Source organism: Stegostoma tigrinum, chromosome 25 (assembly GCF_030684315.1).
Source record: "Stegostoma tigrinum isolate sSteTig4 chromosome 25, sSteTig4.hap1, whole genome shotgun sequence".
Lineage (NCBI taxonomy): Eukaryota > Metazoa > Chordata > Chondrichthyes > Orectolobiformes > Stegostomatidae > Stegostoma > Stegostoma tigrinum.
In genome coordinates, this window is record NC_081378.1 from 16,845,099 (window position 1) to 16,859,388 (window position 14,290).

The window sequence follows — 14,290 nt, forward strand, 5'->3', positions numbered from 1 at the left end:
TATATTGTGCATGCAGAGTTCGAAAGACAAATCAGAGATAAGCAGTGATAATCAGACTTTCAGTTGATTGTTGGTATTAGAAAACATTCTCAATGAATAATTCTGAAGTAATAATGACATAAAACTATTGAAAATTTCTATAGAACTCCATCAGGTTCAATAATGAATGGAAATCTGCATTTGTTGATCTAGTTTGAATCCTCAGAATCCCTACAGCTTGGGAACAAGCTATTTGGTCCAACAAGTCCACAACCACTCTCTGAAGAGCATCCGACTCAGACTCACCCCCCCGACCCTATCCCAGTAACCCTACATTTCCCATGGCTAATCTACCTAATTTACATATCCCTTGACACTACAGAAACTTAGCAGAGTCAGTCCACATAACCTGTACATCTTTGAACAGTGCAAAGAAACCTACACAGACAGAGGGAGAACATGTCAACTCCACCCAGACAGTTGCCTGAGGCTGGAACTATACTCAGGTCCCTGGTGCTGTGAGGCAGCAGTGCTGACCACTGAGGCACTGTGTCACCTTAATTGTGTTTGGAAATGGAATGATGGATTGTAGCAAGGTTTTCCCTTGGGAGAACACTTGTTATTGAACATGGGTAAGTACTGATACTGTACGATACAAAATTTCATAAAGCTTTGTGGGCTACAACATATTATTTACATTATGCTAAATCTTTCCCAAGTTCCACAACATTATTTACACAGCATCATCACACTGTATATGTTGTGGTACAGCATTTACTTTGGCATCATGCTTTGTTATCATGGATTAGTATGCCAGCAATGTGGCAAATTCCTCCCTCTTATTCTTTCAGGATATATTGTTTTTTTTTTAAAAAATTGAATGCGTTCTTCCTGAAGGACCCTCACTACATCTGTCAATGCCAATGTTGAGCCAATTGCCAGTTCAGAGGTTCACTGAATATGACCTAAACTTTGAGATCTGACTCTTCATCAACTTCATGGCCTAAATGGGGAAATTTCAAAAAGGTGGTGCTTCCAACTGCCACTACTTTTATTTTACACAGAAGTTTGTTTATACTTTCTTTTATAATTCCCACCCTCGTCTTCATCATTTGGTCCGTTATTTCACTCTCATCTCCAAGATCTTTCAGTATGGACTCCATGATTGTTTGAAGCCATTCCTGGTTATACTCCTGGCTGTGGGAAAATAACTCATTTATCTGTGTTTCAATGCGGAGTAGCAAATCTTCATCTTCCGTGATTTTACTGACAATCTTCAGACCATCTTGCAACTCTTTGAACTGTTCAATATTTTTCAGTCCAACATCTCCAAATTCATTTGCGCATAAACTGAAAATGGAAAGGCAATTATAATTAGCAAAAGCTTCAATCATACAAAAATACTCACAGCATGTGTGAAAATCATAAATTCCAGCTCGCCTTGTCACCTTGAAAGAATTATACAGGGGAACAAAGAAAATCAGAGCAACAGTAGGTCATTGGTTCTCTGAGTCAGCCCAACTATTCAACTAGATCATGAATGAGCTCTGACCTCAATGCTATTTTCCCATGCTACAGCACTCAAAATACATGTGGAAATTGTGAACTTTGTCACAATATCACTGAAAATGCCTGGGACAGTTTAATCATCGGGACAACCTACAGTGCCTTCTGGAACAAAAACAAAGTTGCTGGAAAAGCTCAGCAGGCCTGGTAACATCTGTGAAGGAAAAAACAGAGTTAACGTTTTGGATCCGGTGACCCATCCTGAAAACTGGGGTTTGTTCTTGATTTACAGCATGTGCAGTTCTTTCAGTTTTTTCTAAAGTGCCTTCTGCTGGGACTAAGCATTTTGGCAATAATGTAGAAAACAGGTGCAGGAGTAAGCCATTCAGCCCTTTGAGCCTGCATCACCATTCAATCTGATGTCAGATAGGGAAGTACAATTGTTGAAGTTCATCCAGGTGTTCTTTAAATGTCTGCCATTACTCAACTTCTTAAGTATCCTTGGCCAGCTTCTCATGGCATGTCTCAAACCATCAAAGTTAGCTGTCTTTAAGTTCAGGACCCCAGTTTCAGATTGAATTGTGTCACTCTCCATCTTAATGAAGAATTATACCATATTATGATCACTCTTCCCCAAATGATCTCACACCACAATGTTGGTAATTAATCCTTTCTCTCATTACACAATACCCAGTCCAGGATGGCCTGCTTTCTAGTTGGTTCCTTGACATATTGGTAGTGGAACAATCCCACATACATTCCAGGAAATCTTTCTCCATCTGATTGCTGTCAATCAAAATGTTGATTGAAGTCACCCAAAATAACTGCTGTACTCTTACTGCATGCATCTCTAATTTCCTGTTTGACACAACCCCTAACTTCTCAACTGCACACGACTTCCAGTGACATCATTTTCCCCCTTTGGTCTTCCTCAGCTCCACAGATTCTATATCGTCCAGCCTTACTAATCTCTTCCTTAACCATCAATGCTACCACACCTCCCTTTCCTTTCCATCTACCTTTCCTGAAAATTGAATAACTCTGGATGTTGAGTTCCCACCCTTGGTCACCCTAGAACCAGGTCTCCAATATCCCAATTACATCGTATCCATTAATAACTACCTGCACAGTTAATTCATTCACCTTATTACAAATGCTCGTCGTATTGAGACACAGAGCCTTCAAGCTTATTTTTTTGACGTTTATTGCCCTTGTAGATTCATGGTATAATGTGGCCCTTTTTGATTTTTGTCTTTGGTACATATGCTTATGTATGTCTGTGAGTTATAAGAGGAATGTGATGGAGAGAAAGAGGCTTGAAAGGGGGTTGTGGATACAGAATAGGCTTGAAGGAAGGCAAGGGGAAGGAAGAGACTGTGCATTGGTGTAGGGAAAGGAAGTGGGTTGAAGATGGTTGGGACAGAGTTGATATTGAGGGAAGAGAGAGCCTGCAGATGCCTGAAAAACATGTCCGGGGTGAAGGAGGCTGCCTGGTGGCTGGCAAGAGAGGAAGGCTGCTATATGGGTGGGTGCGTGCAGGGGTGGCAGGGCAGAAGGATGCTGCAAGGTTTGCCATTGGGGTGTGGTGGTGGCAGGTAGGCTGCAAAGAGAGAACAGCTTTAAATATGCAGGGTTATAGGGGTGGGGGGGGAGGTGGGCGGCAGGTATGGGTAGTGTGCTCTTGGGAAGATTGGTGTGAACTAGATGGGCCAAATAGCCTGTTTCCATGCTGTAGAAATTCTACGATTCACTGAGGCAATAAATTCCTCATAAATAAATGAAGAATCCCGAATTTAGGTATCCATAAGTTATGGATCTGCTTAATGAGGAAAACGTAGTGGATGCTATTGTAATCAAAACTGTGTCAATATTTAAGTTTATTCTGAGGCTAAGCTCTGATGTGGAATAAAAGGGATAGTAACTAGCTGGTTAAAGTGACGGAGATACTTAACAAAGACTTGTCGCAAAAGCAAGATGAAAGTCTCCAACGGACACCTTTATTGTTCTAAATCACATTCTAGTTTCCCAGTTTATTTTTTCTCCCCAAGTCTCGTTTCCTCATCACTTGCTTATTTTTAATATCTAAAACACCAATCTTAGATTAACATTTTTTATTATCAAATTGAATGTCAAATTTTAATCATGTTACAATCACTGTGACTTTGTGGCTTCTTCACATGAAGGTTATTAATTAATCCTGTCTCATTGCACAATTCCAAGTCTAGAATAGCCTGCTCACTGATTTGCTATAGAATACATTATTCTAAAGCTGGTTGGAGCCAAGTTCCCAACACGTTTTCATTACTTCTCCTGCTTTTATTATCCCAAACTATACTCAAACCCTTGTGCTGCTTTTTAAAAAAATTCCCCCAAGGTTTATGATCTGTTCTATAAAAATGATTTATCTCCTTTATCAGTTGGTCTTAGTTTGAAGCCTTCAATTCAGGGAACTTGAGAGGCTCATTCTTAGTGAGTGTGTGCTTACTTTCCATGATTTTATAATAAGCACTGTAATTACTCGCTATCCCAGTCTTGGGAAAAAGTATCCTCTAACAACAGAGAAAGTGCTCCCACACGATGATACAGAAAAAAGTTAACTTTCTTCATGAAAGTAATTTTACACTAACCATTTTACCACCGATAACGAATCCAGACATTTTAGGGTGGAGACTGAAGTTTGTCGGGGGAGCGATAAGATGGCAGGGGAGTATTTGCATCATGTTTCCAACCGTTTGCATTCATTCATTATTTTAAGTAACCTGAGTCTGACATCATGTATATACACACAGTTGTTACTTTGCAAGAAACTACATATGTACATAAACAAATTTACATTAATGACTCAGCACACATGCTACATACTTACTAGAGTTTCTCAAGAGTTGTGTTGTAACTCAGGCAATCGGCCATGTTTGTAATACCTTCATCAGTAATCTTATTATCATACAAACGAAGAGATTTGAGACTTTGGTTTTTTGATAGAGCTTTCCAAAAAAACTGAGCTCCTCTGGCACCAAAACAATTTGTGCCACATCTAAATGAAAACAAGAAATTCAGAGACAGAAACAACAGGGATCAGATTTTATACTGAAATTTGAGCAAATTCTTTTTTTAAAAAATGATTTCAATACTTACGATAATGTCTCAATTCTGCATTTTGGATCTTGAAGAATGTCACTCAAAATCTCTGCTGACTTCTCAGTCAATTTGTTGGAGCTTACACTGTAATATGATAGCAAAGACACTTAGTTTTGAATGCTTGCCTAATAAGGATCAGCTTACTGAAAAGAAGACATTAAGAAGCGCAGCACTGTTAGGGAAAAAGCTTTTGGCCTATAACAAATAAGGAAAACTTCTGTATTAGATATTATTTTAATACACAGGGTAAATTTGATCTGGCAATAGTTTTAAATAGAATAATTTTTAAGATATCCTTTGTTACTGTCACGGAGAGCCAAATACACAAAACTGTCTTGATTTAACTATCCTTTCAAATACAGACTTTGCTATCTGTAAGTCTGTTTGGCACTGGTCTGCATGCAACTTTCTCAAAATCATGAGGGAAAGGAGACAGTGAATTCTGTTGATGGTTCACTGAGCAGACTTAGTCATTTGACAAACTCACTCTATTACCCTGCTGTACTTATGCAAGGTATGATATGTTTGGTTAGCATGTAATATAATACTATTCACTGTACCTCTGTACATGTGACAATAATAAATCAAATCAAATCATCTCCAGGTCTGTAAAACAAGCAACCAAAGTGCAGTATGACTGGTGGTTAAAAAGGCACACTACGTCAGACCCTTTATGCACATCCAAAATCTCTGAGTCCCTCAAGGGAGCTGTGGTGGTAAAGACATTGTTGTTCACTTTCCAATGGAATGTGCCTTTTCAAAGAAAGCTTGGAAAGATATCAGTCATGCAGAACTCCGTGCTCTATAGGTCATCCCCATGGACATACTCAGAGATAAATATCACACTGCTGCTGAAGGATCATCAACTCAGTGAACGGGATTAAAACTAAAGAACAAAGAACTGCAGATCCTGGACATCTGAAATGGTTTCAGTGGATGGCACTCTTTGGTACTCCAGAAACTTGTTGGTTCTCCATTGCAAAGTTGACCACAACTGTACGTTACAGACTAGCACATTCTAAGGTCAGAATTACATGCTAAAGGACACATTAAAGCTTGAGACAGCTGCCACAAAGGCAGAGTGGGGTTAGTTCACTACCTAAAACCAGTCAACTATAGTGCAAAGGGCCGGTAAATTATGTAATCATCAGGCTATATGAATATCATTGAATTCATAAATGCCACTACATTGTCATGAGATTCCCAAGAATACAACATGCTCTATGGAGAAAAGTTGAAAGAATTACTGCACTTTCTATAATGTCTGATTTAAAATGTTTATGAATAAAATACATTTTTGGACAAAATATCTTTAAGAGCATAAGAAGCAAAAGCAGAAATGGCTGGCAAAACTCAGTGGGTTTGGCAGCATTTGTGGGGAGAAAGCAGAGTTAATGTTTTGAGTCCAGTAACTCTTCAACAGGGCTTAGGAAGGTTGTTTTGATATGAAAATAAACAAAGATGTAAATCTCAGTCTTTAAACAGATGTACTTGTTATTCCTCTTCAAAAGAATAGAATTTTGCCCTATAGCTCGTGGTCCCGACAGAGTTAAGAAGAAAGAAAGAAATTATGGAGTCCATGGAGTCAGGATTTTCCAAAACATTTCCAAGTTGATGTGATACATTTCCAGATTTGTCACGGTTGTTTTACAGATAAGCATATCAATCAATTTGTGCCCAGTGATGTTACAGATTATGGTCAAAAGTAAAACAATTTACATTTATGAAGTAAAGAATTCTCATATGCTTCAGAGTAGCATCGTGAATCATGACATAATTCCAAGCGGCATAAGGAATGTTAGATCAGATGAACAAAATTGATTCCAACTTGGATTTAAGTCTTTGGGAACAGGTCACAGTCCAATTCTTCAGTTTTACAAGGAACCCAGAAACACTGGCACATAGAAATTTGCAGGTTCAACTGAGAAAGAAACAATTTCAGGAGAGATTTATGGCTTCTAGTGTGTCGTCCTTACAGACTCATGATTGTAAAACAAAACTAAAGGTCCAGAAAGAACTGTTAGGCAACTAATAGTATCTAGGTCACCTAACCCTTTCAAAGCCAGTTTGTCCAGTAATTAAGGCAATCAAATAAAAATAGGAATTACTGGAGAAACCCAGCAGGTCTGGCAACATCTGTGAAGAGAATGCAGAGTTAATGTTTCAAGTCCAATGACCCCTCTTCAGTACAAGGGAGTGAATTTTATACCATAGCAACTTAACTGCTGAAAGTTGGTGATAATTTGGGATGCTGAAGAAGCCAAAAACTTGGAGTACAGATGTAGAGTCATAGCATCATAGAGGTAAACAGCATGGAAACAGACTCTTCGGTCCAACTTGTCCATGCCAACCAGATATCCTAAATAAACCTAATCCCATTTGTCAGCATTTGCCCCATTTAAACCCTTCTTAGTCATGTGCCATTCAGATGCCGTTTAAATGTAATTGTACCAGCCTCCACCATTTCCTGTGCCAGCTCATTCCATACATGCACCACCCTGTGTGAAAAAGTTGCCCCTTAGGTCCCTGTTAAATCTTTCCACGTTCAGCTTAAACCTATGCCCTTAAGTTTTGGACTCCCCCACCCCAGGGAAAAGACATGGTCTAGTTACCCTATCCATGTCCCTCATGATTTTATGAACCTCTAAGGTTACCTTTCAGCCTCCAATGTTCTAGGGAAAACAGTCCCAATCTATTCAGCCTCTTCCTATAGCTCAAACCCTCTAATCCTGGAAACATCCTTGTAAATCTTTTCTGAACCCTTTCAAGTTTCACAACATCTATCCTATAGCAGGAAGACCAGAATTGCATGCAATATTTCAACTGTGGCCTAACCAATGCCTATACAGCTGCAACATGACCTCCCAACTCTTATACTCAGTGCACTGACCAATAAAGGCAAGCATTCCAAACACCTTCTCACTATCCTGTCTACCTGTGCCTCCACTTTCAATGAACCATGAAACTGCATTCCAAGGTTTATTTATTCACAACACTCCCTAGGACCTTACCACTATGTGTATAAGTCCTGCCTTGATTTGCCTTTCCAAAATGGAGCGCCTCACATTTATCTAAATTAAAACTCCACCTGTCACTCCTTAGCCCATTGGCCCATCTGATCAATATACCATTACACTCTGAGGTAACCTTTTTTGCTGCCCACTACACCTCCAATTTTAGTGTCATCTGCAAACTTACTAACCATACTTCCTATGTTCATATCCAAATCATTTATATAAATAACGAAAAACAGTGGACCCAGCACTAATCCTTGTGAAACAACACTGGTCACAGGCCTCCAGTCTGAAAAGCAACCCTTCACTACCACCGTTGGTCTTCTACCTTAGAGACGTTATGCATCTAAATAGCAAGTTCTCCCACTGTTCCACGTGATCTAAACTCACTAACCAGTCTACCAGGAGGAACCTTGTTGAACACTTTACTGAAGTCTACAAACGTGACGTCAATCGGTCTGTCCTCATCAATTCTCTTTGTTATTTCTTCAAAAGACTCAATCAAGTTTGAGAGACATGATTTCCCACGCAAAAAGCCATGTTGACTATCTCTAATCAATCTTTGCCTTTCCAAATACATACAAATCCTGTTTGTCAGGATTCCCTCCAACAACTTGCCCACTATCAATGTCAGGATCACCGGTCTATAGTTCCCTGGAATTTTTTCCCCCATTTGTGGGCGACTCTCGCTGGCCAGCTTTTATGGACTGTCCCTGGTTGTCTTGAGAACGTGGTGGTGAGCTGCCTTTTTGAACTGCAGCAGTCCACCTGCTTTGGGTTGACCCACAATGACATTAAAGAGGGAATTCCAGGATTTCGATCCAGCAACAGTGAACGAACAGCAATATAGTTCCAAGTCAGGATGGTGAGTGGCTCAAAAGGGAACTTGAAGGTAGTGGTGTTCCCATATATCTGCCAATCTTATCCTTCTGGATGGAAGTGGTTGTCGGTTTGGAAGGTGCTTTCTGAGGATCTCTGATGAATTTCTGCAATGCATCTGGTAGATGGTACATACTGCTGCTACTGAGTGTTGGTAGTGGATGTAGTGCCAACTAAGCAGGCTGCTTTGCCCTGGATGGTGTCAAGCTTCTGGAGTGTTGTTGGGGTTACACTCATCCAGGCAAGTGGGGAGTGTTCTAACACACTCCTGACTTGTGCCTTGTAGATGGTGAACAGGCTTTGAGGAGTCAAGAGGTGAGTTTCTCACCACAGTATTTCTAGCTTCTGACCTGCTTTTGTAGCCACTGTTTATGTAGTGAGTCCAGTTGAGTTTCTGGTCAACGTAACCCCCAAGATGTTGATTGTGGGGAAATTCAGTGATGGTTACATTACTGAGTGCCAGGGGGCGGTGGTTAGATTGTCTCTTATACGTGATAGTCATAGCCTGGCATTTGTGGCGTGAATGTCACTTGCCATGTGTCAGCCCAAGCCTGGGTTGGGTCGTGATCTTGTTGCACTAGAACGGACTGCTTCAGTATCTGAGGAATTGTAAATGATGCTGAACATTGTGAAATCATCAGCAAAAATCCCCCCTTCTTACATAATGTGGAGGAAAGGTCATTGATGAAGCAGCTGAAGATAGCTGGGCTAAGGAAACTACCCTGAGGAACTCCTACAGAGGTGTCCTGGAGCTGAAATGATTCATCTCCAACAACCATGACTGTCTTCCTATATGTTAAGTATGACTCCAACCACAGGAGAGTTTGCCCCCTGATAGCTGTTGATTCCAATTTTGCTAGGGCATGCAAGGTAGATGTACCTACACTCAGTTGAATGCAGCCTTGATGCCAAGGGCTGTCATTTCACCTCATGTTTGGAATTCAGAATTCAGCTCTTTTTTTCCCATGTTTGAACCAAGACTGTAATGAGGTCAGTAGCCTTGGTAGAACTCAAACGGGGCATCACTGAGCAGGTTACTGCTGAGCAGGTGCTGCTTGATAGCACTGTTAATGACACCTTCCATCACGTTACTCATTATAGGGAGTAGACTGATGGGACGGTAATTGGCTGTGTGGATTTGTCCTGCTTTTTATGTACAGGACATACTTGAGCAATTTTCCACTATCGCCAGAATGTTGTCAAGACCCATAGACTTTGCAGTGTCCAGTGTCTCCAATTGTTTCTTGATATCACGTGGAGTGCATCTATCCAGCTCTGCGTGTTTTAAGCCATTTGGCATCTCCTACTCTGCAATATGGACATTTTCCAAGATGTCGCTATTTATTTCCCCACATTCTCTATCTTCCATATCCTTCTCCACAATAACACTGATGCAAAATACTCATTTAGTATCTTCCCTGTCTCCGATGGTTCCACACATAGGCAGCCTTGCTGATCTTTAAGGGGCCCTATTCTCTCACTGGTTGTCCTTTTGTCCTTGATGTATTTGCAGAATCCCTTTGGATTCTCCTCAACCCTCTTTGCCAAAGCTATCTCATGGCCCGTTTGCCCTCCTTATTTCCCTCAAATACATTCCTACTGCTTTTATACTCTTCTAGGAAATCATTCAATTTCTGCTGTCTGTACCTGACATATGCTTCCTTCTTATTCTTGACCAAAATCTCAATTTCTCCAGTCATCCAGCTTTCCCTACACCTACCAGCCTTGCCATTCACCCGAACGGGAACATACTGTCTCCGGACACTCGTTATCTCATTTTTGAAGGCTTCCCATTTTCCAGCTGTCCCTTTACCTGTGAACACCTTCCCCCAATCAAGTTTTGAAAATTCCTGCCTAATACCATCAAAATTAGCCTTTCTCCAATTTAGATCTGGCATATCCTTTTCCATCACTGTTTTAAAACTCATAGAATTATGGTCACTGGCCACAAAGTGCTTCCGAACTGACACTTCAGTCACCTGCCCTGCCTTATTTCCCATGAGTAGATCAAACTTCACACCTTTTCTCGTACATCCACATGCTGAATCAGAAAATTTTCTTGTACACACTTAAATGCCTCTCATCCAAGTCCTTAACACTGTGGCAGTCCCAGTTTATGTTTGGAAAATTTAAAATCCAGTACCGTAGCCACACTATTATTCTTACAGATATCTGGAAAGATTGAGGAATTGGGCAGGATTGCAGAAGTTGGGAACAGCAGGGGCTTGGAAACAAGGATGAGAATTTTAAAATCAACTCAAAAAGGGTGAGATCTTGTGGGTAAGAGGAAGCAACAAGTCATTTTTGTACTCTAGATAATTCTGGAAGAGTAAGCAATTTTGGCAGAAGAGATCATGACTTAGTAAGGTGTTATGTGGTCCAACTAGATCTGGCAGTAACTAAATCAGATGTCTGTGACATCCTTTCCAACCAAGAGATAGTAGGAACTGCAGATGCTAGAGAATCTTAGATAAGGTGTAGAGCTGGATGAACACAGCAGGCCAAACAGCATCAGAAGAACAAGAAGGCTGACATTTCGGGCCCAGACCTTTCTTCTAGACCCATTTCTGAAGAAGGGTCCAGGCCCGAAACATCAGCCTTCCAGCTCCTCTAATGCCGCTTGGCCTGTTGTGTTCATCCAACTTTACACCTTGTTATCTCTTTTCAAACCAAGCTCTGTTATTTATAGAGCAACTACTGGCACCGTGATTTACGATTCTTTCGTGTGAAATTTGGGAACTTGCTAAAAGTCAACACCCCAGTACTATGACTAACTTACAATCCTGAGAAGGTGAGCAGTGATCAATGTCCAGCGTGATTTCTAACTGAACTGAAGGCCTATTGAAATGATCAGTATATGGCTGTGAGCAATTTGAGCTCTGTCAATAAGAAGTTTGATGGACTGGAAAGAATCACACATCTCTATCCTTTGTTTCCCAGGCCATTGGTCAATAAGGACATGTTTCCCTTTTATTTTTTAAAGTATCATCTCTGCAATGTGATTGATATCCTGTACATGAGGGTTTTTTTTGATTGACAGGGGACATAATTCTAACGCTGGATTATGTCTTACACATTAACCTATCCTGCCACTTATTTTGAGTAAAGGTTTTGTGCTAAAATAAACGGAATATTTTCATTTTATTGAAGAAGCATAGTGCAAAATCGCTTTAATTCTGAATAATGTGCAAAGGGAAATATTTTGCCATTTTGTTGATTGAATTTAAACATTTATATGTTTAACGTATGTTCATGTGTGACTCATGACCTGGGGCTTCATTATTAGTACATTTGTCCTGTGATGTTTATAGCAAATCCATCATTAAGTGTGGGTGAGACTTACAGCAGACTGTGCCATCAAACTATGTATTTTACAGCAATCTAACCAAACAGTAAGGCAAACAAAGTGAATTCAGAAATACTTTTCAAAAAAAAAAAATCGCCATGAGCTATATCAACAAGACCGATAGCAAAGAAATGCAGTCACACATATCAGTAATTTCCAGGCATAAATGATAGGAGAATGTATAAATTATCTCCGCGACTGGAATGTTAAATAGTGCAGACATATAAATTCATCAGGACAGAACTGTGGCAGAAAATGTATGAAAGAAGCAAGCGCAGCAAAAGACAGTACAGGACAAAGCACCCAAATGCAAGATTTTATTCCTTGCAGATTATAAACCCGTTACTTTAAATTCTTATGAATAATATTACTCACAAAACAGTTTTGCACTTGAGTAGCACGTCCTTGAGCTGTTTTATTCCATCATCCCCTATGGTACAGAGTCTTAAATCCAATTCTACCATAGCAGAATGACAGAGACAGTAACATAATGCAGCGAGGTCTAATGGGCCCAGAGAAATGTTGAAAAAATCTATATGCTTGAAATGAGGAGATACCTCTGTTGTTACAGTTGAATCATGCAGTTCAAAAAGACAATGCATTAAATTCAGCAGCTTGGACTTCTTGCAACCTTGTTCAAGACAGTTTTTGAACCAAGTCACTAGGGCTCTGGCTGTAGGCTGAGTGAGAGAAGCACTACAGTTCCATAATTTAGTATCTCTTCTTGCTTTTAAGGAGCCCATGAAAAGCCTTGTAAAATTGTATAGTGCCTCTGTACGTTCAGGCTTAAATGATCTCAAATAGTATTGACTCTTTTGATTTTGTGGCATTCTCCCAAAACACCAAAGATTCAGACTTTTGACCAATTCTTCAGCATCATTTTTCAGTGATGTTGCACAATACAAAGCTGCAAAATATTCCTTTAGGACAACATGGCAGAACTCAAATATATTTTGATCTTTATACTTCTTTTCCAGGATTACATTTGAAAAATACTTCGAAAGAACATCTGGATCTATCCCATAATTATGCAGATCATCTATTTTCATTTCAAGTTTCCCTGACAGCAAATTATTGAAGGAGAGTTCCCCCAATTTCAGGATAGTGTCTTGAAGCAATGTGCCTTCCAGTTTAGTCTCAGAGTTATCAATAGTGACCAATGACTGCTTGTCTGTCTTGCAGTGAACTAGGCTGTAAAGGAACTGCAGCAGTACTTCACTGTGTGTCACTGGCACATCTGCCATCAAAGTCTGACTGCAGTTACATCTGTCCAAAATACTGCACAGGATATAGCTGTTGAGGGGATTTGACACCAGGCAGTTGATGGTCTCATGTTTGGTCATGTATTCATACATTCCTACTGCTTTTTGATTTTTCTGACAGAACACTTCACAATATCTTCTCAACTGATCACTGGTAAACCCATGGATAACAAGGATGCAATCAAAATACTTCTTGTGAAATTCAAGTTGCTCAGTATTCCAACGGGAGGTAACCAATACCTGTGCTGTTGAAAGGAGATCCCCTGCAATGAGACTGTGAACAAGAACATTTACTTCAGCCTCAGTGTCTAGGTTAAAACAACCATCTGGTGGATTATTTTGCAACCGATGGTTGAATTCATCCAGTCCATCCAAAATGATCAACACATCTTGAGGGTTACAGAGAAGTTCCGTTAGAACTGATGACAATGACTCACACTGCTTCTTAAGCAGTTTCTGTAGAGTGGTCTTTCCTTCAACTTCATTTAAGTCACAGAATCTGAAAACAATGATGCACCTTGGATGACATAGTTGAGATTCTGCCCATGCTTGCTGGATGCTGGCTACAGTCCAGCTTTTCCCCACTCCTTCGTCACCTATTAGCAGGACTCGCTTTGAAGGGTAGTCTACTTTCTGTGGCAATGACAGCAGTTGTACAGCTTTCACTTCTGACACAAAATCCGAAGCAACTGTCCCCATAATGTCATCCAGAGCTGTGATTTGTTTCTTTGGAACAATAATACTGATAGTTCTGTCAAGTAAGCTATAGGCTTTGGACTTCCCATGTGACACCTTGTCAAGAAACTCTGTTTGATTCTGCAATATGTACTTTTGGTAAACTTGAACGGCATCTAGAAGGAAGCGGATGAAGTTTTAGTATACAACAGGAAAGTGTTTCATTCAGAAACAGGAACTGGGCATTCAACCAATTACAAAACCAGCTTTTATAAATGTCCACCTCCCTTTCCTTTAAATTTTAAACATTTACAGCATTTATATGCTCCTTTTCAGTATTTAATACTTGGGGCAGGATTTTAACGGTCAAGTGGGAGCAGGAACTCAGATATATGGACCCATCATTTCCTTACACTGTACTATCTATTTAGAATTTGGATTCTCATTTAATGTAGAGCTAATCATTTTACTAGTGCATCCACGGGACAATT

The 14,290-nt window shown here is 40.0% G+C and overlaps 1 protein-coding gene across 3 annotated transcripts in view; it reads right to left on the minus strand.

Annotated features, from left to right (window-relative positions):
• Positions 1 to 14,290, minus strand: part of LOC125463306 (NACHT, LRR and PYD domains-containing protein 1 homolog) — a 35,824-nt gene continuing 21,534 nt past the window's right edge. For all 3 annotated transcript variants that reach the window (XM_048554432.2, XM_048554430.2, XM_048554431.2), the window contains 4 exons: positions 12,238 to 13,975; positions 4,621 to 4,707; positions 4,352 to 4,519; positions 1 to 1,329 (listed from right to left, as the gene is read on the minus strand). In XM_048554432.2, the coding sequence (XP_048410389.1) occupies positions 945 to 1,329; positions 4,352 to 4,519; positions 4,621 to 4,707; positions 12,238 to 13,975 (2,378 nt within the window). In that variant the 3' untranslated portion in view covers positions 1 to 944. The remainder of the gene's footprint in view (positions 1,330 to 4,351; positions 4,520 to 4,620; positions 4,708 to 12,237; positions 13,976 to 14,290) is intronic.